Source organism: Saimiri boliviensis, chromosome 5 (assembly GCF_048565385.1).
Source record: "Saimiri boliviensis isolate mSaiBol1 chromosome 5, mSaiBol1.pri, whole genome shotgun sequence".
NCBI classification, from domain to species: Eukaryota; Metazoa; Chordata; class Mammalia; order Primates; family Cebidae; genus Saimiri; species Saimiri boliviensis.
Window position 1 is genome coordinate 13,516,594 of NC_133453.1, and position 27,524 is coordinate 13,544,117.

The 27,524-nt window shown below is 38.3% G+C and overlaps 1 protein-coding gene across 4 annotated transcripts in view; it reads right to left on the reverse strand.

Annotated features, from left to right (window-relative positions):
* Positions 1-2,694: 2,694 nt before the first annotated feature.
* DAW1 (dynein assembly factor with WD repeats 1) overlaps positions 2,695-27,524 on the reverse strand; it is a 46,710-nt gene continuing 21,880 nt past the window's right edge. The window contains exons 5-13 of one of the 4 annotated variants that reach the window (XM_039469887.2): positions 23,177-23,276; positions 21,986-22,093; positions 19,691-19,797; positions 18,400-18,502; positions 17,488-17,602; positions 8,471-8,547; positions 5,821-5,983; positions 3,466-3,517; positions 2,697-3,341 (exon numbers count right to left, since the gene is read on the reverse strand). In XM_039469887.2, coding sequence (XP_039325821.1) covers positions 3,483-3,517; positions 5,821-5,983; positions 8,471-8,547; positions 17,488-17,602; positions 18,400-18,502; positions 19,691-19,797; positions 21,986-22,093; positions 23,177-23,276 — 808 coding nt within the window. In that variant the 3' untranslated portion in view covers positions 2,697-3,341; positions 3,466-3,482. Of the gene's footprint in view, positions 3,518-5,820; positions 5,984-8,470; positions 8,548-17,487; positions 17,603-18,399; positions 18,503-19,690; positions 19,798-21,985; positions 22,094-23,176; positions 23,277-27,524 lie in introns of all 4 variants that reach the window. The other 3 variants (XM_039469888.2, XM_039469890.2, XM_039469889.2) reach the window with 3 other exon arrangements.

Here is a 27,524-nt window from a genome sequence, read left to right on the forward strand (position 1 = left end):
AACCGAGAAACATGTGATTCTTCCTTTCATATGAACACTTAGATGCCATTGTAAGGTCATTAATCAGCCTAATTTCAGTGTTGATGCATCTCAGGAAACAGAGAGAACCAAGGAAAGAGAAAGAGATAGGAAATGGCTGGTTGGTGGGGAACACACAACATTTATTAAGTTCATTGTTTTATATGGACATAATTCTTGGTGCCCCAAAACAATTACAATAGTAACATCAAAGACTGATAATAGATCACCATAACAAATACAACAGTTTGAAACATTGTGAGAATTACCAAAAAGTGACACAGAGACACAAATTGAGCACATGCTGTGGGAAAAATGGCACTGACAGACTTGCCCCAGGCAGGGTTGTCACAAACCTTAAATTTCTTCAAAAAATGCAATATCTGAGAAGTGCAATAAAGTGAATTGCAATTAAATTAGGTATGCCTGTATAAAGATCTATGTAATATTATTTAGCCTGGACAAAGAAGAAAATTCTTGCATTTGCAACAACATAGATGAACCTAGAGAACAAAGTGAAATAAGCACAACAAAGAAAGACAAATACCGCATTATCTCACATATGGAATTTTAAAAAGTAGAACTCAATAGAAACAAAGTAGAAGGGTAGTTACCCGGTGTCAGGGAGTGGGAAAAATGGGGAGATATTGATCAAAGAGTACAAACTTGCAGTTTCAAGATGAATTAGTTTCAGAGATCTAATGCACAGCACGGTGACTATCGCTAAAAATAATGCATATTTGAAATCTGCTAAGAGAGTAGATCTTAAGTAATCTCTCCACGGGCGGGGGGGGGAAGGTAACTCTGTGAGGTGATGGATTTGTTAATTAGCAGTTTGACTGGGGTAATTACTTCATTTTGTGGTATCAAAATATCACATTGTATACCTTGAATAATACAATTTTTACATGTCAATTATACCTCAATAAAGCTGAAAAAAAGCTTAACAGGCTTGCTTTAAGAAAAAAAAAACAGCAGCAAAATTTTGGCAAAGTTTGCTGCAATCTAAGTTCTTGGCTTCATCATCTTGGAACTTCTTCTTTCCAATAGTCCCAACGAAGCTTTTGTTTATCTTTGTGTTTGTTTACTTTATTGTTATTTATTTATTTTATTTAGGCAGGGTCTTGCTCTGTTGCCCAGGCCAGAGTGCAGTGGTATAATCACAACTGACTGCAGCATCAACCTCCCGGGTTCAAGCAATCTTCCCATCTCAGCCTCCCAAGTAGGTGGGACTACAGGCATGCACCACCAAACCTGGCTAATATTTTTAATTTTTTTGTAGAGATGGGGTCTCACTATGCTGCCCAGACTGATCTTGAAGTCCTGGGCTCAAGCAGTCTTCTCACTTCAGCCTCCCAAAGTGCTGGGATTAAAGGTGTGACCCAGCACACAAGTGGCCCGTGTTTGTTTCATTTTTTTTCTTCCTGAGGGTTAACATCCATAGATAATCTTAGAAGTAATTCTCCCTTCAATTCATCTACTCATACATCTGATTCTCCTCTTCCATATTAAATCTTCTTTACTTAAGAACACAGGGTAATCCCTGGTTTCTAAAACTCACATCACCACCTAATATCCAGATGCCCTTGGCAAATTACTTAACTTCTCAAGGACTAACTTTCCTGGTTTATAAATCAGGGCTTGTATCTACTTTGTGGCAGTTGCTAGGAAGATTAAATGAGAAGTTCTACATAAAGTGGTTGGGTACTACCGGTACATGGTAAGCACTCAGCCATATTGGTATTACTCACGTCATTAAGAAAATGAGTTCTAGAACAATTCTAGGGATCTGCTGTATACCACGGTACCTATAGTTGATAATAAAGTATTGTACACCTTAAAATACGCTAAAATGATAAGGCTCATGTAAATTTCTGGTACCAACAAACAACACAAAAACACAAAACAACACAAGGAAATGGTTGAAGGTGATGAACATATTTAGTGCCTTGATTTTAATGATGGCATCACACATGTCCAAACTCATGAAAATGTATATACATTAAATAAATGCAGTATTTAATATATCGATTACATCTCAATGAAGCTTTTCAAAAAAATGATTTTATAAGATTATCAGGCATTCCCTCACTTCAGATTCAAGCCTCATTAGTTGCAGCTTGTGCTTTTCTGTTAACATTAATTTTAATATGCATTTGGGCACCTTCACACAAACCAAGCTCTTAAAAAACATTTTAAAATATTTCAGCGGTACTCAGATTGGCATCTGAACATTTTCTCTCACATTTCAATAGTTTTCCATCCAGATTTTATTTATTGATTGTGTGTGTGTGTGTGTGTGTGTGTGTGTGTGTGTGTGTGTGCGTATGTGATGGAGTCTCACTCTGTCGCCTGGCCTGAAGTGTAGTGGTTCAGTCTCAGCTCACTGCAACCTCTGCCTCCTGGGTTCAAGCAATTCTCCTGCCTCAGCCTCCTAAGTAGCTGTGACTACAGGCACCCACCACCATGCCCACCTAATTTTTTTTTTTTTTGTAGTAGAGATGGGGTTTCACCCTATTGGCCAGGCTAGTTCAAACTCCTAACCTCAAGTGATCCAACAGCCTGGGCCTCCCAAGGCACTGGGATTACAGGTGTGAGCCACTTTTAACTTTTTTTTTTTTTTTTTTTTGAGACGGAGTTTCGCTCTTGTTACCCAGGCTGGAGTGCAATGGCGCGATCTCGGCTCACTGCAACCTCCGCCTCCTGGGTTCAGGCAATTCTCCTGCCTCAGCCTCCTGAGTAGCTGGGATTACAGGCACGTGCCGCCATGACCAGCTAATTTTTTGTATTTTTAGTAGAGACGGGGTTTCACCATGTTGACCAGGTTGGTCTCGATCTCTCGACCTTGTGATCCACCCACCTCGGCCTCCCAAAGTGCTGGGATTACAGGCTTGAGCCACTGCGCCCGGCCCACTTTTAACTTTTAACGTTTAACTTTTCCTTAGAAATAAACCTGCCAATATTTTTTTCAATGTATCAATACAGAAGATATTTGCTATTAAATAAGATCCACATTATTTCCCTTACTTCACCTTAAAAATATACATCATAAATACAGATGTACAATGGACAAGGAATTTCCTCCAAACACTTTATTCAACAGAAATTATTACAATAGGATTCAAAGTAGAATCCCGGAGACAGTTGTTAAATCACTGTGGTTTCCTTTATCAGCATCATAATGCTTTTAAAAAAAAAAAAAAAAAAAAAAAAACACAAATGAAATCACTGGTGGCATTAGCCAAACTTTACACTGTGTCCTGCCATCTCTATCAAATAATGACATAGGAGTGACATAACTTTGTCATGTTGAATGGTCATATCTGTGAAATAAAAGACAGTTGTATAAATAGCTGACATGCAGAAAAAGAGAAAGCATTAGAAACATTAAAAGCGCTACTGTTTATGAAGCTCAAGTTCTTGACCGTTGCTAGGACGGCTGCTCACCAATCAGCTTCCTTCCGTCAACGCCATATCCTACAGGTGTTATCCTTGCTCCCTAATAAAACAGATTTCACAGAGTTATATTTTCCTCATTTCATTCACCTCATTCTCCCTTTCTACAAGTTGACATTTTCTGGTCTTTGGTAATGAGCAATGTGTTAAATGGGCTAGGTTCTCCATGGCTAGCTGCAGAGTCTCGGAGCAGATCAAGCATTTTTGAAGTAGTGATTTTGTTTTTCAGGATACCAGCTAGTTGTAAATTAAGCAGGTACACATCCCACTCACACTAGCAAGATTCATGGCTTCTTAGAATGAAAGAGAACCTGAGAATGAAGCCACCTCAGTCATCGCCTCTGCCCTCCTCTCAAACATCCCCGCCCAGTGAAACTACACTGACTCTTTTTGAGACAGAGTCTCACTCTGTCGTCTAAGCTACAGTGCAGTGGTGCAACCTCTGCCTCCCAGGTTCAAGCAATTCTCCTGTTTCAGCTTCCCCAGTAGATGGGACTATAGGTGCATACCCACTACGCTTGGCTAATTTTTGTATTTTTAGTAGAGTTGGGGTTTCACCATATTGGTCAGGCTGGTCTCAAACTCCTGACCTCAGGTGATGCACCCACCTCAGTCTCCCACAGTGCTGGGATTACAGGCATGAGTCACCATGCCCGGCCTGACTTTGAGTATCTCCAGGTTTGGGTGATAAGCCTAGGAGGAGGCAAGACATATCACTTTGGAACATTTCAAAATTTTAGGAGTGTTTTCTCATCATCGGGGGTACTACTGGTTTTCTCACCTTCAGAAACCAGGCACATAACATCAGTATAAGAAGTGTGAGTACCTTAAGAACTGGAAAAGCCTATAAAAATCATATCCCGTCGGGCGGCCGGTTAGCTCAGTTGGTGACCTAAGTGACCGCCCGACAATAATTCATAAAAAGGAAAATTAATTTAAAAAAAAAACATATCCCACAAAATGAAACTTCACATTTCAAAAACTGTAAAGACCATTACAGCTACTTTTCTGTCATCTACTTTGTGATTCTAAACCCAGCCTCTGACAACTCACTACAAAATGCCCACAGTTAATCACGCTGGGGTCCACTCAGAAAAGAGAGTAGGTTCTTTCAAATAAAGTGACTGCTGTTATCGATGGCAAGACAGAAGCGTCACACCATTCTAACAAGCTGTTGTCTAGTGAGCCAATGTTAAGCACTTGGTGCTTTGGGACACACTAAATTAATCAGCAGCATCTTAGGAGCGCTCAGGAATTTATGTGCCAGCACCAAAACGAGGCACAACTAGCATTCCTTCCCTAAACTCTCCAGGGTCTTCTGTGAAAACCGGCTGAGGGAAGAGGTACTGCAGAGCCGGCCTCACATGAGGCCATTCGGACCAGGAAAGGCTGGTCTTCCTTCTTTCTCACTCCCTGCAGGAGTGCCCTGTGCCCTCTATCACAGCCCCTGGCCTCTTTTCTCATCAAGGGGAAATATTTGATATTGTGTTCACAATGAAAATCTATGGCTTATTTTCCCAGTGCTTTTGAAGTACCTACATCTTAGTTAACACCAGAAAATCATAATCGCAAAGATTTTGAAGATCATAAGATCAGAATGTTATTTTCCCCCAAACATTAGTGCTTTAGCAGAGGACAACTGAAGAGAAAACAACTCTGCTCAGAGCCTAAATCTCTAACGGGCTGTAGAGCCAACTAGGGAGAATTTTGATCCTGACTTGTTTTGGTTGCTAACACTGACTGACATAAACTGAATTTTCTTCTTGTGACAGGATCTTACTCTGTCACCCAGACTGGAGTGCAGTGGCATGATCACAGCTCACTGAACCCTCCAACTCCTTGGCTCAACTGATCCTCCAGCCTCAGCCTCCTGAGTAGCTGGGACTACAAGTACATGCCACCATGCCCAGCTAATTTTTGTAGAGACAGGGTCTCATTATGTTGCCCAGGGCAGCCTCAAGCATTCTTTCTGCCTCAGCCTCTCAAAGCACCAAGATTGTTAGCATGAGCCAATGTGCCTGGCTGACTAAATGTTAACCATTCAATTGACAGACAACAACTGGGGAAATTTAGTCACCAGTAAGGCAGGCTATCAAACTGCTACCTTATGCAGAGCAAACAAAATCCAAAGTTCACAAAGCCTTACTACAGTCCATGGTAGAGCTTACTCCTGCGGGTCCTAATACAACTGAAGTTAAAAAATGAAAGCATGAGGGCAAGCCAAGATGAGCTAGTGACTCCAGAAAAGAGGTAGGGGATAGGAATGAACTCTTTTAAGTATTAAGCTTGGGAACTCTAACAGCCAATTAAGAAAAAATAAATCTATGGTTTTGATGTCTTCCATACCTGTAATGACTATGTTGCCTTTATAGTTGAAAGCACATGAAAAGATTTCATCTGTGTGCCCCTCAAGAACCTGGAGGCACTGGCCGGTCTGAGCATCCCAGATTCTAGCTGTTTTGTCAGAGCTGCCAGTTAGAAGACGGTTCCCTTGAGGGTTGAAAGAAATCTGCAAAAGAGAAAGAAAACTGATCACAGCTTTGTGTAATGGCTCCAAATATATTTTTTACCAGCAAAAAAAATAGCATTACTAAGCACATGTCACCTGCCTAGTCTGGTATTTATTCTTGCATAGAACCATTTCTTCATGATGGAAAAAATACATTTCAGGGACTAATACATGGAAATTAAAATCCAGAGAGAAAATTTAATTACCTACTCCTCACATTTGTAAGAATAAAGACCAAAGCATCCTTATAATTTGAATATTCCCCACCCAGCTTCTTTCCAAAGATGCACGATGCCCTTCTCCATGCGAAGAGGCAGGGCCCTGGTGCAGATGAAGTCCACATGAGTCAGGTTCCTCCACAGCCAAACCCTCGTGTCATCTTTGTGGTCAAAAGCATATGGATCCAGGCTGGAAGCAGTGGCTCAGGCCTGTAATCCCAGCACTTCGGGAGGCCCAGGTGGGCAGATGTTGAACTCCTGAAGTAAGGAGTTCAAGACCAGCCTGGCCAACATGATAAAACCCCATCCTACTACAGATCCAAAAATTAGCCGGGCATGGTGGTGTGTGACAGTAGTCACAGCTACTCCGGAGGCTGAGGCAGGAGAAGTGCTTGAACAAAGGAGGTGGAGGTCCCAATGAGCTGAGATCGCACCACTGTACTCCAGACTGAGCAACAGAGCAATACTCCATCTCAAAAAAAAAAAAAAAAAAAAAAAAAAAAAAAAAAAAAAACAGATTCTTCTCTAATCTGTGCCATGGAATAAGTGAACGTCAGAACTGTAAGAAGGGATGCTCTCATCTACTGCCACCCCAAGGATAGCATTTTCCATAAATATGCTTCTGTGCCTCCCATGTGCCAGGTGCTGCCAAGAGTTATCTGGGTGACCCTCAAAGGAACCTGTTAGTCCTGCCTTCCTTTGGGCATCACACTTACATCCCTCTCTAATCACCAGAAGATAGTGATTTGGGTGATCTCCTGGATGGATGACTGAAGGTTTGAGAAAGGCAGGGCCATATCTGTTTCTATTACTGTGTTACCATGGGCTGTGCAATGCCCAGCCCACTGAACACTCTCTAAACGTGTTCGCCGAATGAGTGAATACTTTAGCTTTGCACCCCATAGAAATGCCCTTACCAGATGCCAATTCAATAAGTAATATATTCATTTAAAAAACATAAAATTTAAGAAAATAGCACTAGAGAATTATTTATATTCAGTCATTCATAAAAATAGACATGTACTTGCGAAGGGAACACCCCAGACGTATCAATAGCTACCTAGCCAGACTCTCAGAAACATGGGCCAGGCTTCCTCCTCATCCTACCTGCCACACCCCACTTTTCCATCCCCTCCTGCCATCCATAAGCCTCCCAGCTTATGAAGACGCCATGGTCTGCATGCCCTGGAGACAACCACTGACCAGCCAGAGGGCAATGACCACCAGCAGTAGGTACAGAGGCAGGAAGGCCAGGAGTACAGCATGGGGCAGAGTTCCAGGGTCTAGCTGGAGCCTTCAGAAACCTAAAGTCATTAAGCTGATGTTTTATAAAGCAAGAACAAATCTGATCTCAGACAGGAAACCAAGGATTGCGCTGAGGTGGGAGGTGAGAGCCACCAAGTCCTAGCCTTCTCTACGAAGTTCTGATGACACATCTATCTTCAGACTGCTGACTGGGTAGACCTGCTCTGTAAATGATCTTTTGGAGGAAGTTTATACAAAATCCTAAGATACAGCTTTGTAGTTCCAAAATGGATAATTTTATACTTTAGGTATTAAATGTTTTCAGGAACTACTTCCTCAATTGCATCTAATTTACAGAGCACTTGATACTTGCTACACAGCTTATTTTTTGCACAACATAAATGTATGTGTTTACCAGAACCAGGAAAAGCACTTTACACACTCCTTAAATTAGTGTATTAAGTATTTTCAGCTAACTAAATCTTTTGCTGACAGTGGAGGAGAATGTTGTCCCATACTTTTCAAGAGGTTTTCAAAATCATTTATTATGCTAAGTTTGAGGACACAGTTAAAATTCAAGTCTTTAGGTAAGTGATTTCTAGAAAAAAATGAGACAACTGAACAAACCTTAGTACTTCAGTTCCAATAGACCTACTTACACTAAGCATGCTTTTTTTTTTTTTTTTTTAGATAAGGTCTTGCTTTGTCACCCAGGCTAGAATGCAATGGTGCAATCACAGCTCACTGCAGCCTTGACCTCCTAGGCTCAAGCAATCCTCCTGCCTCAGCCTCTACAGTAGGTGAGACTACAGGTGCACAACACCATGTGCAGCCAACTATTTCTTTTTTATAGAGGTGGGGTATCCCTATATTGTCCAGGCTGGTCTTGAACTCCTGGTCTCAACCAATCTTCTTACCTCTCCCTCCCAAAGTGCTGGGATTATACATATGAGGCACTGCATCCAGGCCTTGCTCTTTATTTTTTGAAAGTAAATACACTTTTCCAAATAAGAAAGTAACTCACCTTTGAAATATCGCCTTCATGGCCTTCCAGTTTGGCAATGCATTTCCTTGTGGCTGCACTGAAAATTCTTGCTGTTCCTTTTTGAGAGGGGTGGGGATACATATAAATTCATGTTAAATACAGAACTTTGGCTAAAAGACCTTGCATTGTATAAATATCTGCCCCCTCTGACACATGAGTTCTGTTCTAAGTTAGTCTTCCTGCCTGTGGTGAGAGCCAGATAGTTAATATTCTAAATGCCAGCTGGTCCTACTGCAGGAGAGGGTGAAAGGAAGCTTCTCTCTAGCCCTGAGCTTAATAGAAGAAATAGTACATTCCAAGGTAGAAAAGAGAGTAAGAAACAGCAATCCAGAAAGAAAAAACTTTAAGAGAAAAAGAAGAATTAAAGCAAGCTTCGAGAGGCAGGTGATGAAATAAGCAGCAAGACCAGCATGATACAATCATCCAGGTGTGAGTCTGAGTTTCTGGAGATGCACAAGGAACATCCCAAGAAAGAGCATCGGCCACTACTCAGCAGGTAAAGAACAGGCTCCAAAAACCCTTTTCCACAGAAAAAGCTAATAGAATGCTTTGTTCCTCCTCTGCCTCCAGCAGCCAAAAATGCCAAACATATAGTAGCCATTCAATAAATAGCTGTTGGATGGATGGATGGATGGATGGATGGATGGATGGATGGATGGACAGACAGATGTGTGGATGGATGGATGGACAGATGGGTGGATGAATGGATGATGGATAGAGAAACTGATGGAATAAGTACTATGGACATTTCCTTAGAAGTAAAAGATGAATAAATTAAATAAGAATTGAAAGAGAAAAACATGATTAGTAAAACTTGTGTTGGAAGAAAAGTTACAATTTGCCTTGCCAGATGAAGGCTGCTTTTTTAAATCTCTAATTATAGCATTACATACTAGTCAAATACAGCAAGGACACAAAATTGTAGGTACTTGATTTGCATCCAGAGACAAGTAAAATATCTTAACAAAGTTTTTACTTGTCTTTCTGACAATGTCAACTTCACAAGGAAGTACACAAAATAAAACTTGCTATTTTAGAATTAATGTGATTTAAAAATATATAAATTTGAAATTTATTGGGACATTTCAAAAGCCTTAAAGGGAAGTGACCAATTTGTTTTCAGAGTCAATAACATGAAAGAGAACGTCCTGCATAGATCTATACTCTAAATTTTATATAACTACATTTCTAAACTTCAGAAAACTCAGAATTAATATGGCCTGCAACACCGTAATTGTTTTACAGAGAGGAATACAACTAAAGAAACAAAAAAATCAGCCTTGAGAATAATTCCAATGAAGAAGAAAAAGGGTATATATATATATATATATATATATATATATATATATATACACACACACACACACACACACACACACATAGGTGTTGCTGCACAGGTAACTATTGGATGAGATCTAAATTTTAGGAAGGGAATTAGGAGCAAAGACCAGAGATAAATTTTAAAGGATTTTTCTAAGCATCAAGACTTTCTAGGAAACACAGAATGAGAAAAGGTTTACAAAACATGAGAAAAGAAAAAAAAGATATTTTCAAAGTAATGTTTTATTAAACAAAGGAAGAATAGCATCACCACGGCCAGAGCAAAAGTCAGATTATAGAGAAAACAAAACTAGAATCGAGCTTGATGTTAATCTCCTTCACCCTAAGAATCCTGATTCCTTAATTCTGCCTTTTTACCCTCTCCTAGTGTGGACCAACTTCTAACATTTTACAAAGTCGAACATTCCACGTAATCTAACATTCTATACAAGATACGAGTATGGCATTACACATGGTCTGCCTCCCACTTCACAACATAACTCCACAAAGGAAGAGATTTCTCTCTCTTTTGTTCACTCAAATATCCCGTATTCCTAAAACAATTCCTGGCACAAAGTAGATATTTTAGTACATATCATTGAGTAAGTCTTTCTATCAATGAGAATAATATTTAAAATGAAAAGGGTGGACGAATTACAGTTAAGGTATGATTATTAAAAGCCAGGACCTGTAAGAAGATAAAAAAAGTAAAGAGTTATTTTAAAAAATAAAATTCTCCAGCCTCAGGATATTTTCATTCTAGGGTATAAGGAAGACATATGCATGAGCAAGGGATCACCTTTGAAAAGTCCTAGTGAGTAAGACAGCAAGCATGCAAATGTAATTTTGAAGAGAGACAATGAAACACTGTATAATTACAATACATCACCAATAAAATTCTACACCTTATTATAACATAAAGATATGTGACTACTTAAAAGTATGTTAGTCACAAGGTGTTTCCGTTTTGGCCAGATTTTTTTTATACAAGAATTTCCTTGCAGCCATAAAAAAGAATGAGTTCATGTTTTTTGCATGGACGTGGATGAAGCTGGAGGCCATCATTCTCGGCAAAGTAACACAGGACAGAAAATCAAACACTGCATGTTCTCACTCATAAGTGGAAGTTGAACAATGAGAACACATGGACACAGGAAAGGGAACATCACATCCAGGGCCTGTCCAGGAGTGGAAGGCAAAGGGAGGGAGAGCATTAGGACAAATACCTAATGCATGTGGTGCTTAAAACCTAGATGATGGGTTGATAGGTGCAGCAAACCATGATGGCACATGTGTACCTATGCAACAAACCTGCACATTTTGCACATGTATCCTAGAACTTAAAGTAAAATTAAAAATTAATAAGTAAAAATAAAAACCTTGCTCATAATCCCTGAGCCAGCAAATCACATATCTAAGTTCTACAACTTTGAGTTTGTCTACTCAGCAAATATAACCTTTGTAAGAGATTTTGAGGCATACAGGGAATAAAGTTATGCAATTATTAACTGAATAAAAAAGGAGAACTGCTGTTTTAAAAAAGTTTTCTCATAAGTACTTTTTTTACATTTTTATTATTGACAAATAAAAATATATATATTCAAGTTGTACAATGTGATGTGATGATTTCTTCATGCAAATAACCCATATTATGGCATCATAAATGTCACAAGGGAGTCCATATAAATAACAGGCATCATGTGATTACCAAGAAGAAAAACATTATTCGTGGTTTTCAACATGATGAAACAGACACAGTATAATGTCACGTGGTTTTCAACGTAATGACTCAAAAATAGAGGGGTATAATACATGGTTATAAAGGAGGTAATTTAGTATAATATCATCTCTAGTCATTAAGGAAATGAAGTACACATAGCATAACATCACATGGGGATATGAAGATATTATGCAGTTGTGTTTTAACACAATATGTGGTGATATCAAGACCCAAACAAAAGACAGTGTCACAAATGGTAATCAAGATGTTCTCATTTGTGATTCTGAAAGATGAATCCTAAAATTGCACGTCACTTTGATGGCTAGGAGATGATTCAGATATAGTACAAGCTCATGCATGATTGTGATTGTAAAGGAAATGACAGAGAAATAGTTTAGCAATATACATACATGTCAAATGTTACAAGCTCCTTTGTAGCATTTATGATGCTATAAGCAGTGATACTATTGTACAACACATAGCTGTCAGAGATGATGCAGATATCTTGGGGCATCAAACATGATCATCAGTGATAGGACCTAAAATGTGGCATCACATATGTTTGCCAAAGAGAATTGGAGTGATACTGTAGCACACACAGTTGTCTAAGACATATAGATGCAAATATATGAAAACACAATCCACAATTGTCATGTGTATCACTGCAGACACACAGCAGCTTTTTATATGATCATTAAAGAGATAAGTCAGAATATACCATCCTACATGATTAACAGGTAGGGGATGAAAGCAGTATAGTTTATGTATGGTTTTCAACAAGGTGGCAGAGACATAGGAAAACATTTTCGTTTTCAAGGAAATAAAGAATACAAATGAAGCACAATAGGCGGTTATCACCGAGATGACGAAGACAAAGTGTAGCAACGTACAGGCCTCCAATGATATAAAATAGATATAACAGTGCAGCATTATGCATGATCATCAAGAAGATAAGGAACACGGTATGTAGCATAACATATTGGTGACAGCAGATGACACAGGCACAGTTTAGCATTACATCCAGTGATCAGGGAGATAACACACAGGATAAGATCAAACATGATTACCAAGAAAGTGACATAACTCGGGAGGCTGAAGCGGGAGAACTGCCTGCACCCAGGAGGCGGAGGTTGCAGTGAGCCAAGATCATGCCTCTGCACTCCAGCCTGGGCAACAGAGTGAGACTCCATCTCAAAGAAAAAAGAAAAAGAAGACAACATAGACTTAGCATGACATTCTACATCAGGCGTCCCCAAACTTTTTACACAGGGGGCCAGTTCACTGTCCCTCAGACCGTTGGAGGGCCACCATATACTGTGCTCCTCTCACTGACCACCAACGAAAGAGGTGCCCCTTCCTGAAGTGCGGCAGGGGGCTGGATAAATGGCCTCAGGGGGCCGCATGCGGCCCGCGGGTCATAGTTTGGGGACGCCTGATGTAAAGGGCATATGTGGTCAGGGAGATGGCACACATGTAATGTAGCCACCATTTGTGGCCATAAGGGAGATGACATAGACGTAGTGCGATCTCGTAAAGGATAAGATAGCATCACATGTGGCTATCCGGGATATCACACATATGTTACACAGTGTCATATGTGGTAGTCAGAAAGACGATACAGAAAGAGTATATTTGGTTATCAAGGTAATGACACAGACATAGTGGAGAATTATAAGTTGTTGCCGAGGAGAGGATGAAAACACGTGCTTACAAATGATCCTCAGGGAAACAAAGTGAATATATTGTAGCATCATCCTTAAATAACGAGGACATGTCACCAATAAGGTATAGCATGGCCCTTTGTAAAGGGCATGATGAAGTTACAACGTAATTTAAGTGGTTTCAGGAAGATGATAAAAACATAAAATAATGCACATCCTCCAGGCAGAAGAAGCAAACAACGCAGTATGTCATATGTGCTATTATGTGCTGAATTGTGTCCTTTTAAAATTCATATGTTGAAGTCCTAATTCCCAGTATCTCAGAATGTAATTTATACATATGTATATATATAAAAAATTATACATGATTATAAAACTCATTCAAGTATAGTATAGTTTCATCTGTTGTCAAGAACATGATGAGATATAGTATAGCTTCATATACAATTGTCAAGCATATGGCCCAAAAATAGTATAAGCTTACTTAGGTTGTCAGAGAGATAATGCAGATATAGGGTGGTGTCATACATTATCAGGGAGATGACACACAGCATACAAGACATCAGGGTCTCATGGATGATCAGATACAGAAAAAAGAATCTAGGTGATGACATGATTATATATTATATATTACAAGTAATTTTGTTATATATTATATATTACATGTACTTTTATATATTACATGTAATATATAATATATGCATGTAATATATAAGAATATGTAAATACATATTATAATTTTGTGTCATATGAGGATACCATGGATTTGACATAGAGATGTTGTAATGTCACAGGTGCTTATCGTAAAAATGAAGCAGACATATTGCAGCATTATAAATAGTAGTCAGGGCAGTAACACAAAAATACTGCATCATCATACCCTGTTTTCCAAATGGCACAGATGTAGTGTAGTATCATATATGTTTGTCCTGGACATGAATTGTAGGCTAGTGTAATAAATGGTTATCATGAATTTAATGCAGAAATAGTATAAAGTAACATATTTTACCATCTTATGGGGTTAAAGTGGTGATATAATAATACTATAACATCACACATAATTTCCAAAATATTTCAAATAATGTAACACCACATATGGCTGTTTAGAATATGAGGGGTGTGTGTGTGTGTGTGTGTGTGTGTGTGTGTGTGTGTGTGTATGTATGTGTGTTCATCAATGAATGTATTTATCAAGGAGACAGGGTCTCACTCTGTCACTCAGACTGAAGTATAGTGGTATAATCATAGTTCACTTAACTTTGAACTTCTGGGCTCAAGTGACTTTCCTCAGCTTACTGAATAGTTAGGTCTGCAGGTGCATGCCACCACACCTGCCTAATTTTTGTATTAATGTTTTGTAGAGATGGGGTCTCACTATGTTGCCCAGGCTGGTCTCAAATACCTGGCCTTAAGTGATCTTCCCCCCTTGGCCTCCCAAAGTGTTGAAATTACAAGCATGAGCCACCATGCCTGGCCTTGATGCATATATATAGCATCATACATAATCATCAAGGAAATTACCACAGTACAACATCATATATGACTACCAAAGAATAATGTAGGCATAACACATGTTTTAGGATGCCCCAGGAACATCATGACAGGGAGATGATGCAGATTTAGTGTACTGATGTAGGTAACAGGATATACACAGACACAGTGTGGCATTTTGATGGTTAATTCTATATGTCAACTTGACTGTGTTAAGGTATACCCAGGAAGCTGGTAAAACATTATTTCTGGGTGTGTCTGTGAGGGTGTTAGACTGAGTAAAAAAGAGCCACCCTCACCAATGTGGGCAGGCATCATCCAATCCATTGAGGACCCGGATACAACAAAAGGCAGAGGAAGGATGAAATTCCCCTCTCTTCCAGAGCTGGGACATCCGTCTTCTCTGACCCTCAGTCATCAGAGCTCCTGGTTCCCAGGTCCCCAGACTCTGAGACTGACACCAGTGCCCTTCTTAGTTCTCTCAAGTTTTGGACCTCACACTAAGAGTTACACCACTGGTCCCCCAAGTTTTTAGGTTTTCAGACTTGGACTGAATTACACCACTGACTCGATTCTCCAGCTTGTAGACTGTGTATGGCAAGACTTCTCAGCCTTCATATATAAATATGTGTGTGTGTGTCTATATACTATTGGTTATATACTATATATATAGTATAAACAGAATTATACATAGTATGCATCGTATACAATTATATATAAATATATATTATATATAAATATATAAAATATAAAATTATATAGTATAAACCAGAACCAATAGGATATATACATGCGTATATGTGTGTATATACATATGTGTGTGTGTATACACATGTATGTTTTCTGAAAAATCTTGACTAACACAAGAATCATACATCATTGTCCAGGAGCTGATGTAATCATAGTATAGCACTATAAATGGAGGTCAGTGAAATTACATATTTTATCATGACACAAGGTTATCAAGTTGTCAACACAGTACAATATCATACATGCTCACAATGGATATGACACTTAATACAGCATCACACATAGTATTCAAGGATGTGACCTAACATAGTACTGTGTCACGAGCAAATTTCAAAGAGATGATCCAAACGTAATGTAGATTCCTACGTCTTTCTAAAGGTGCTGATGTGATAGAGTGGACCCTGCAGACATGTTGGCCAGGGCAATGAGGTATAACCACTATAGCATTATACATGGATTTCTAAGAAATACTAAAACATGGCATAGTATCATATTATACATGGTTATAAATAATTAAAGATATAGTATAGTATCTCACATTCTTATAAAGAGGATAACAGGATAACAGATACAGTGTAAATTAAAACACAGGAGTCAGATACATGACATAGATACAATATAGCATCATATGTGGTCATCAGAGAGATAACACAGACTTGGTGTAGCTTCATACGTGGTCATCAGGTTTAGGTTTATTGATGTAGTTTAACACCATCTGTTGTCTTCAGGAAGATAATGCATAGTTCATACTTCTATAAGCTATGAAGTGATGCATATGTTATTACACATCATGGATGGTATTGTGATGTCATGATATGAAATACTCTTAGCATAGCACCACATATGCTTGCCATGGAGACATAGGATGAATTAGACACAGTATAGTACCATGTGGTTATCAAGGACATGGTATAGACATAGTTTAGTGTAAAATAAGAAACTGTCAGGGAGATAATACATAAATTGTATAGTGTTAACATGTTTGTCAGGAATATGCTGTAGACACAGGGTAGCATCATAAATATTTGCCAGGGAAATAGCACAGACACAATGAATCATCACATGTAGTTGTCAAAGAGATGACACATAATATAACATCATACATGGTTGCCATGGGAATGACTTGTTGTTCAGTATTATAAAATGTTACCCAGGACATAATGCATGCATAGTACATCTATACAGATGGTTGTCACTGCGATAATAAAGACATTGTATAGCATTGCATGTGGCTTCAATGAGATGATTCAGACATAGTGTTGGTATCATACGTATTTGTCAGCAAGGTAACTCACGGTTTTACATCATATATGATTATCAAGGATATGATGCAGCTATGGCCCAGCATCAAATGCGGTTTTAAAGGAATAGATGAAAACACAGTGTAGCATAATATGCAACTTTCAACAAGATGATGCAGATGCAATGTAGGAATAAACATGATCCTTAGGGGATGAGACAGACACAATATCACATCACATGTGAGCAACAGGGAGATGACAGGTATAGTGTAGTATCACACGTGACCATCACAGAATTGAAGCACACCTAGGATAGCACCATAGATGGTTATCAATAAGATGACATATAGTGTAGAATCACAAGTGGTAATCAAAGAGATAATGTACAGCATAGCATCATGTATGCTTATCATGAAGATGTGGTAGGCATAGTGGAATAGCACATGTGGTTACAAAAAAGATTATAGCATTATTGATGGCAATCAAGTTGAACAAGGCCAACACAGGGTAACGTCATACATAATCAGGGAGATGACCTAGAATATAGCATTATACATAGATATTAAGAATATGACAAATACCTCATATACCTTGTTACCTAGGAGGTGACACAGACATTGCATAACATTACATGTGGTTATCAGCTATAAGATATAGACATGCTATAGTGACATACATGGTCACCATAGAGATGAGACATGGTTTTTATCACAGCTTGTCATCAAAGAAATGACCTATAATGTAGAATCATGTGTGGTTATCAGGCAAAGCATAAATCGCTCCAAAAATTAAAAGTATGAACAGATCACCTACCATCGGCTGAAGCAGTTGCAATAAGCTTGCCAGTGTAATCAAAGCAGCTGTCTAGTATTTCATCTTCATGGCCTGTTAAGGTTGCCATACATTTCCCATTTGTAGCATCCCACAGCTACAATTAAAAGAACAGAAAACAAAAGACTGTGACTTTCTGTCTCAAGTGTGAAGATGGCCAGTGGTCTTCATGACATGCTTAAGGCTGGTTAAACAGCTGTGCAAAAATCACTTGTGTAATTCTGGCATGTTCAGTTAGATTTCCTTTGATTCATGACCAGAGACCACAGCCAACTATCAAGCAAGGCACACCTTGGTCACAGAGAAAACCAAAGCCAGATATTTAAATCTGCCACTGCATTGAAGGAAGAAAAACTATCTCAATGTGTATGCTTTACTGGTTGGTAAAGAGTTGTGCTCTTTTTATAGGAAGGATATCAAAGAATTACAAGCTTGATATAAAACTACAATGTAAGAAAATGAAAAGTACATTATAACATTATAATATATTTGTTAAATAATCAAACAATAATTCCATACTATAATCTCTTAGCAACCATTTTTTAAGTGTAGAAACTTAGGGACAAGGAAACACTGTTTTTGAAGCTCTCTGAGGGTCACTCTACTCATCGAAGTTCTATAAATGAACAGTGGGATATTAAATAAAAATAAAATGCCTTCTTACATAAGATAGTTAATACACTTGAAGCAATTCGAATTGCTTTACTACATCATAATTCCTTCAAATTTGGAAAATCCAAAACTTGACATTTTAAAAACTACCAATTATTGTTCATAAATTAGTATCTTCATTTTATATCACCTTTGAAATGTGTTAATGTTATAATGGCTATCTGACACAGTAAAGAGTATAGACACAATATAAAGCAAAGCAAACGTATTCATGTGGCTCACCATGCAGGTTTTGTCCATAGAGCCAGTTAATATTAGAGAGCAATCCCAGTTGAATACGGCACTGCTAATCTCAGCACAATGACCAATTAAGGTATATACCTTCCTACAACACAGAAATAATTAAAACTAGTGCAAGATATCTTACTTCAGTATATGCACATGAATAATGATGCCAAGCCTATCTGTGTAAGCTAATCTAAATTTTGGTTTTTACAAAATAATATATTTGATAAAACAAGTATGATTTACTATTGCTCAAAAAGAAGCTACTAATAATTTCATTTCGACAACAATGTACTTAAATTTTAAACTATCAAAATAATGCTACTTAAGGCAACATTTCAAAAACAAATGGGTAACAAATAGTAAAGGCAGTAAGAAGTATTCTTACACCAGATGAGTGCACCCCTGGTTGTTCAGAAACTACACGTCAAGTAACTGAAAGGCCCTTCTTTCTCTGTCATTTCTTACCTTTGATAATTAGCCCCTCTATTAAATCACAGACAAATCCAAGACCAGAGTTTTCCAACACAAATATTCTAATTTAATTAACATCCTGGCAACTAGGACCAAAAATCATTAGGAAGGAAATTGAAGTTCTTGGACTAAATTAAATTTGAGAAATTAACTAAGAGTTGTATTTATGAATGATATTCATGCCTAACATAATGACAAGTCATTGAAATTTGATTATGTATTCCATGGAATAAATAATAGCTATATAACCAGAGTATTGCTAACATTCTCCTCTTATGTTGCTGTTTGTCATTATTTGCTCAGAATTCAAAGAATGCACATATTGCTGGGCGCGGTGGCTCAAGCCTGTAATCCCAGCACTTTGGGAGGCCGAGGCGGGTGGATCACAAGGTCAAGAGATCCAGACCATCCTGGTCAACATGGTGAAACCCCGTCTCTACTAAAAATACAAAAAATTAGCTGGGCATGGTGGCGCCTGCCTGTAATCCCAGCTTCTCAGGAGGCTGAGGCAGGAGAATTGCCTGAACCCAGGAGGCAGAGGTTGCGGTGAGCCGAGACCGCGCCATTGCACTCCAGCCTGGGTAACAAGAGCAAAACTCCATCTCACAAAAAAAAAAAAAAAAAAAAAAAAAAAGCACATATTTTGTGAATCAGAAATATCTTTCAAGAATGAATTAACTTACATTTTCAATATGTCCTACTTTTATGGAATCAAAAGCAGAGTTAATAGATACTAGCTTAAACTAATAAATAAAAGGAGGTTTTCTGAACCTCCTCACCCAGATTAAAACAATTCTTAGGAACTAAGAATTACCTTCCTGTACCAGTGTCCCACACTATAACTGTATGATCAAAAGACCCAGTGATGATTCTGTCTCCTGAGGTGTTAAATGACAAGGAGATGATTTCTGCAGAATGTCCCTAGAAAAAGAGCAGATATTGTCACATACACCTGTAGATAAAACAATTTCTGCAAGTTTTCAATATCATAGTCTAAAAGGAAATGCTGGAGAAGGCCGAGCTCTAGGAAAGGAGGTGAGCAGTTGGCTGGGGTAAGGATGGGGAGTGTCTCCGCACATGGGTACAGGTTTCTTTTTGGGGGTGATGGAAAGGTTTGAAAACTAGGTTTTGGTAATGGCTGCACAACTCTGTGAGGTTACTAAAAACTAGTGACTTACACGCAGCTAGTCCATTTAACTTAATAATGTTTAAAAACAAAAGAAAGCTGTTGTGTTTGGGGAAACTAGAGGGCTTCCTTTACATTGTCTTGGAAACATTACAGAGCTGAGGGCTCCACTGGCTAATAACAGATGGTATGCAAAAGTAAACAGTGTATGAAATAAAACTGATTACTTTTTAAAAGAAAATTATTAGGATAACTTCGCAGGAAATAGACTGATAAATTCCTGCCTTTGGCCTGGCTTTTAGCTGGTTACTGTCTAGTGTTAGTGAATCAAACTGTGACACAATGGGAAGAAAGCCCTTTCTACAGCAGGTTCTGGAACTCTGAAAAGGGGAAGCTGGTTGGAGTATATATATATCCCTTGATTCCTTAATTATTTTAGTAAATTAACATAATTATATTTTGTTTGTTTTGTGTTGTTGGTGGTGGTGGTTGGTTGGTTTCGAAAGAGTCTCACTCTGTCACCCAGGCTGGAGTGCAGTGATGCAATCGCGGCTCACCACAACCTCTGCCTCCCAGGTTCAAGTGATTCTCCTTCCTCAGCCTCCTGAGTAGCTAGGATTACAGGCACATGCCACTATGCCCAGCTAGTTTTTTATTTGTAGTAGAGATGGGGTTTCACCATGTTGGTCACGCTGGTCTCGAACTCCTAACCTTGTGATCCGCCAGCTTCGGCCTTCCAAAGTGCTGGGATTACAGGTGTGAGCCACCATACCCGGCCCATATTTATATTTTTAAATAATACAGAGTTAGAAAAGTTGATTTATAACTTGATTTTTCTGATTGATTTCAAAGGACAAAAATGAAATGTGGTTGAATATTAGAATTGTAAGTATGCAAAACAAATGCACTTTCTGGCACAGACAGGTGTGCTAAGCAGGACCCATCCCATCGAGTGTGATTAGAAATGTCTGTAAACGTCTGTAAAAGGAATCATTTTAGTTGAAAGTGCAACATTAACAGGGACCTTTCCCTGAACATTTGCCTGAAAGCAGAGACAGTAATGATGTTTTAAAAATAAATAAATACACTGGAGGACCCAGCTGTTAGAAAAAGAAAAAAAAAAAAGAGAATAAAAGTTGAAAATAAATAAATAGGAAAAACTGGGAACGGAAAGAATATACTTATATTAATAATGCTAGATACTCAGATTTAAGAAAGAAAAGACATTACTGCCATTTTTAAATGGTGATTTTTTTTTCTTTCTCAGTCCATGTTTTAACTTTCTTAGAAAAAAACTTTCTGAGGAAAAGAATCATGTTTTTAAAAATGTATTTATAATTTTGAAAGGACAAGGAAACTGAATTTCCCATCCATCTGTCCCTGCTGATTACAACATAGGGTCACCCTATTTTTGTTGTGGCCATTTGGGCTGGGGTGAGAGGAAGGAGAGAGTGGCAGGTCGCAGGCAGGTAGATGCTGGGTGTGTGGTGGCAACAGACAAGAGCACACCCCACCAGCACTCACTCTGTGGGCAGTGCCCTTTGGCCTTTTCTCTTCTAGTCACTAGCCCCTCTGTCATTTCAGACTGTGTGATACAGGAGGGTTCCAAGACCAGCAGGCAGAGGAAAATGTGCTCACCGTCATTGCTTTAAGGACTCTCTTGGCATGGTTCTCCAGTTCTGCCTCTTCCAAAAGTGCCAGCCTCCACCTGCTTCCCTTTTAGCCAAAGAGATGGCGACGGATTCTAAGCTACAGTTTATGTGTTTTGCAGACTAAAGTTATTCCAAATAAAAAGCTCTTTGGACTTCCCCAGCACCTCCACCCGAGTCTTTTGGAATAGCCAGCAAACCAGCTGGAACAGTCTTTCACCACTACAGTTTGAAAACCAGTATCTCAACAACACCCAACTTAGAGCTCATTTTGTAACAAAAATACAAATAGGAATGAACACAGATAATAGGCTTATTAGCATTACTGACATACTGTTAAAGTGAAAACTTCCTCGCCAGTCTGAATGTCCCACAATTTAGCTGTTGTGTCCATACTTCCAGTTGCCACCAATGTGCTTTGAGGGTTAAATGATACACACACCTAAATTACATGAAATGGGACAAATTTCAGGAAGATAGATTTCAAATTTTTAATTATACACAGAAAATCTTCCAGATTCAACGACCTTAATGGATTCAGATGAATTCTTTGTGCAAAACACCACGTGTGTGACCTGCTATGCCCAGGCTGAATCCTGCAGAGGTCTCCTCTTGACAAGAGGCTGCTTGTTCTCCCACAGCACCCAGCCTAGGCTTTAGCCTTTTCTCTCTTTGATCCTTAAAAGTCTCTGTTATTTTTAAACTACTGCTGTATTGTAGATAGCTTCTATTTGTGGATTCTCTTTTGGTATTATCCACTTAAGAGTAACTTCAAGGCACAACAAGTAAAGTGAATTAAATATCGAAAGAATCATTCTACCTAATGACGGCCGGAAATGGAGGGAAAGGTGTGATCCCCATTAACAGGCCAACACAACTCTGAGATTCACTGAAATCAGATCAATATTTCCTATTTAAATCTTTGATTAAAACCATTTAAGGCATTACTAATCATTAGGAGCAGCAGCCTGTTTGTTTTTAAATAAACAGCTATCATTGATTCTTGTGGAATGCCAATTATTACACTAATTGTTATCAGATATGTCACAGAATTGGCTAAAGACAAGGGCTTCCCAACAGTGAAAGCTATTTCCCAGTGTAAGACAATTCATGCAAATTTGAGCTCTAATGATATACAGAGAACCATCAGCCTAAATACTTCACATAGTAGTTTTAAAATTATTTTAAAAGCTGTTTTTATAGCTTAATTGACCCTCATTGAGTCAGTACTCTAAAGAAAAGTCACTGAAAAAGAAAAAGGAAGATTGGCTCTTATATTTATAAATGTATTATTTTACATGTCTATTTAGTCAATGTAAGATACAATTCTTTATAGAATCTGCAAGATATTAAGTAGAATAATTTTTAAATTGTATAGGCAACACCATGTAAATATAGGCAGACTAAAAACACGAGGAAGAATTTTAAAATTAATTGTAAAAGTAGACCCACAGCTTTTATAATACAATCCTAAAAAGAAACACCAACATAAAATGTAATAATAAATTGCTAAATAAATACTTACTATTTCTGCTCTGTGGCCCCTGAAGGTATGATAACATTGTCCAGTCTCTACACTCCAGAGTTTACAAGTTTTATCAAAGGACCCAGTGGCAATTTTGTCACTAAAATTTAAAAGAAATGTGGATTATTTTTAAAAAGACACATTATGTAATAAACTGAACTAAGATAAGAGACATTAATACATGACTAAAAAATGTACTTCATTTCTAAAACTATAAGCAATCTTAAAATCATTTCTGTAGTTAGTAAAATAAAGGCCTAATTTTGGAGTGGCATCAATTTACACATTTAATTTGAAAGGTTTTATATTAGTTATAAATATACTTGGGATTATAACAATTTTTAAAACTAGTTTAATAAATGTAGCAAAAGGTTTAGTTTAGAAAATTACAGATTAAAATCAATAATATATAGTGAACTGTGTAAACACAGAACAATTCTGTTAATAAGTAGACGGAAAAGGATAACATTGAATGTAAAAGAAAAATGAAAAGATAAATCCCATTAAAAATATGGTTAATATGGTTTTGAGAATTTAGACAGTGTGTGTCCTCTTAAGGAAATAATGCCTATATTATTCCATTATGTAAGAGGGCTTAGAAAGGAAATATAAAGACCTCAGTCACTTTCAACTAAGAGGCTTCTCACACTGACTTGGCGGGGTGGGGGAGGACAGGGCTATCATAAACCTCCAACAAGTAAGAGTAGATGACCCTGATTGGCCTTTGATATTGGAACTAAAACCCTTTCTTTTAACCCTGGCTTATATCTGTCTTTTATACCAACTCTTCAAGACAAGTCGACATAAATAATTTACAGCACAAGCTCATTTTCTAAAAGTGTAACGGATCTCAAGACTCAACACATATATCCCAATGCAGACTAGCAGCACATAGATCCTAAAGCAGACTAGAAATGTGTATTGACCCAGACTAACACTGATGCCTTGATTCTCTCCCTTGTCCCAGGACACTGATATTTCTGTGGTGTTTATGTGGTCTCTCAGACTAAAGCAAAGTGGCACCCTCTCTGTCAGTGTTCCAAGGGCAGCCTGTCCTATAAATACCCACCCACCCAAAGCTTCTGAACAGAGTGTCTGACCTGGCTTTCTCCTCTGGCACCCAGCCCTGGGCATTTTACTTCAGCTGCTGATATCTTCCAATGTGTGTTCAAGATAAGCTCAAAGCCCAGTGCTTCTTTTTTTTTTTTTTTTTTTTTTTTTTTTTTTTTTTTTTTGAGACAGAATGTTATTCTGTCTCCCAGGCTTGAATTCAATGGTGCGATCTCAGCTCACTGCAACCTCGACCTCTGGGGCTCAAGTAATCCTCCCACTACAGCCTCCTGAGTAACTGGGACGACAGGCACATATCACCATGCCTGGCTAATTTTTTTATTTTTGTAGAGATGGGATCTTACTATGTACATTCTTTATCGGTTCCTTCAATTCAGTTTTTCATCCTTCCTGCCCCTCAAAAATGAGTCTTGAGTTGCAATTGGTTCTTGACTAATTTCTATTCTATCACAAACTGTTCTCTACATCCACAGGACACCACATTATAGAAGATATCTCTCACGTCAATGTGTTTGAGAATTACTTTATTGAATCAAAGCTTACTCCTGCCCTAAGGTATAAAGCAGATAAACACTAAACTGGTTTAAGTTTTTTTTTTTCTCTCTCTCTCATACACACACACACACACACACACACACACACACACTCCCTCTTATTCTTTGGTGACTATGTTGAACTCATGCTGCGGAAACCCCAATGACCCCAAAATGCAATGAGAAACACTGCATTCATGCATACATAAATCATCAGACAAGGGTAACTATCTAATCGAACAAGGGGGTTCTCATCAGGGGCTCTTGGTAGAATTCAGTTGAAGGGCCAAAAAGTATCCCTCTCCTCTCCAACAAGAGAAAACTTCATTCTCAGATGGACACCAAAAAAATCATGTTTGTTAAGTAGACTATTAAAGGATATGACATTGCATTATAGAGAATATCCTTCAAATAGCATTGCAATGAAAATAGGAATTATAACAGAAGAAAAATAGTGTCATTTATAATTTCAATAAAATCTTTCTCTTTTCACAAGCTGGTATAATAAGGTATTATAAAAATTGTCATTCTCTGTAATGTAAAAATGCATAGATCAAAGTTGAATTTTCTGAAACTTAATAATGTTTAATTATTTTAACGTACCAATTTAAGTTTGGTGCCATCAAAATTAATGTGTTTTGAAAGAGTACTACATTTTAAAAAGATACTATATTGGCAAACTAGATACCAAGTTTTTAAACTATGGTATAAAATGTCTATTCTAAGTGTATAAAATTTTTATGAAATGCCTCTATTCTTTCTGCCTCTACCCAGGCAACGAGTGTACTATCGTATCATGAGTGTATTGCCATATCTGCACCCTAAATGACCTCATCTCTTGTTTCTTCTCACATTCAAACCCTCTGACCTCTTCTCCCTGCCAGAGCCATCCTTCTATTTAAAACTTTCATTGTTCCACTTTTTATTCCCAAACCCCTGATGGCAACTCAGTCCTACAGAACAATTTAAACTCCACGGAATGCGCTGACCTCACACACTTCTGTTTCTCAACCTGAAATGCTCACTAGGAGACTGGCCGCTGAGCGTGCCTGATGAATCCCCTCCTTAAAACACTGAGCTGCTGAAGTCTCTTTGCCCCGTGTGTCCTCTCCACTGCTTCCCACCTTCCATCCTCCCGGCTTCTGCTGTGGGCTCACCCCATCTCTAAAGACTCTAACCAGGAGAAATCACGATGATCTCTTTCTCCTCTCAATTGTTACGTCATTTACTGTTTTGTTCCAGTCATCATAACACTATAGTAAATGAACCATATTTATAGAACTGGCTTCATTTATGGAAAAATTCATGTAATGTGTGCAATCATGAAAAAATACACACTTGTCTAAGAAAGGTTTACTGCAATAGATATAAATATATGTCCATTTGCCAATCTTTTCACAGGATGCCACTGTCTTTCTTTGACTATTGGTCAGCTAAGTGGAGTTCACCATGTCTTACAGAAATTGTATCAAACCTCAACAACATCTAGGTTTCTTTTCCTGAAAATGGAATGACAACTTAAAGAACTTAAACATACGTGCAGAAGAATCTGAGTGCAGAATTTTTCTAGATTTTGACAGTGTGCTTTCCAGTTGAACATTGATCTCATCCACAACTTCATTTAGTTGTGAAACAATTTTTCAAAGATTTACCTTATCTATGCTTCCCTAGAAAACAGCAGCTTTCTTTTGACACTCATATTTTATTACTTTATGTAATATTTAGTTAAATTACATGTTATGTTACACAATTACAATTGAAAGCACAACCAACATAAGCACATTTGTCAACAAATACAACAAACTCTCGATCAACTCAGAACCTAACCAGTGGGAGGAGAATGCCCATTCCAGTGGGTAGCTTCATTGCTACAGATGTTCAGGTTGCCATGGGAACCAGCAGTGTGTCATGCAGAAGAATAGAGGACGCCTGGGTAATCTCCTGAATCAATTATCTAGAGGTTGGTTTAAAAATACTTCTATTATACTTGGTACTGTTATTTAGCATGTTGCCACACACATTTCTTCCCTACCTGGCAAGACTATAAATTAACTTCTAAATGAAGTAAACCATGCCGTGTGTGTATGTCACATTCCACCAGAGGCACCAATCCAGAGCTGTGAATATCAGTAGGAAATGCCTGTCAGGAAACTCCCAAGGGTTGAGAGTTAAGTCTTGCCTGAGCATGAACTCCAGCTCTCCTCTTTACTATGATGTGATCCTTGGAAGCTTACCTAAAACTTGTATTCTTTTTTGTTTGTTTGTTTTTAAGACACAGTCTTGCTCTGTTGCCCAGGCTGGAGTGCAATGGCGCGATCTCGGCTCACTGCAATCTCCGCCTTCTGGGTTAAAGCAATTCTCCTGCCTCAGCCTCCCGAGTAGCTGGGACTACGGGCATCTACCACCATGCCCAGCTAATTTTTGTATTTTCAGTAGAAATGGGATTTCACCACATTGGCCAAGCTGGTCTCAAACTCCTGACCTCACGTGATCCACCACCTTGACCACCCAAAGTGCTTGGATTACTGGCATGAGCCACCACGCCAAGGCTTGAATCTTGTATTCTGCATGAGGATAGTGATAGCTCACCCAAAGACCCTTTTAAGCATTGAAGGAGGTATTTAAAAGGCTTCCAAAGCACATACCGGGCACCCAATAAATTTTAGTCCTCTTGTATTCTTTCCTTCCTCCCCCAGCAGATAGAGGGAAGAATAAATGAATTAATGAAAAAGTGAATGAATGAA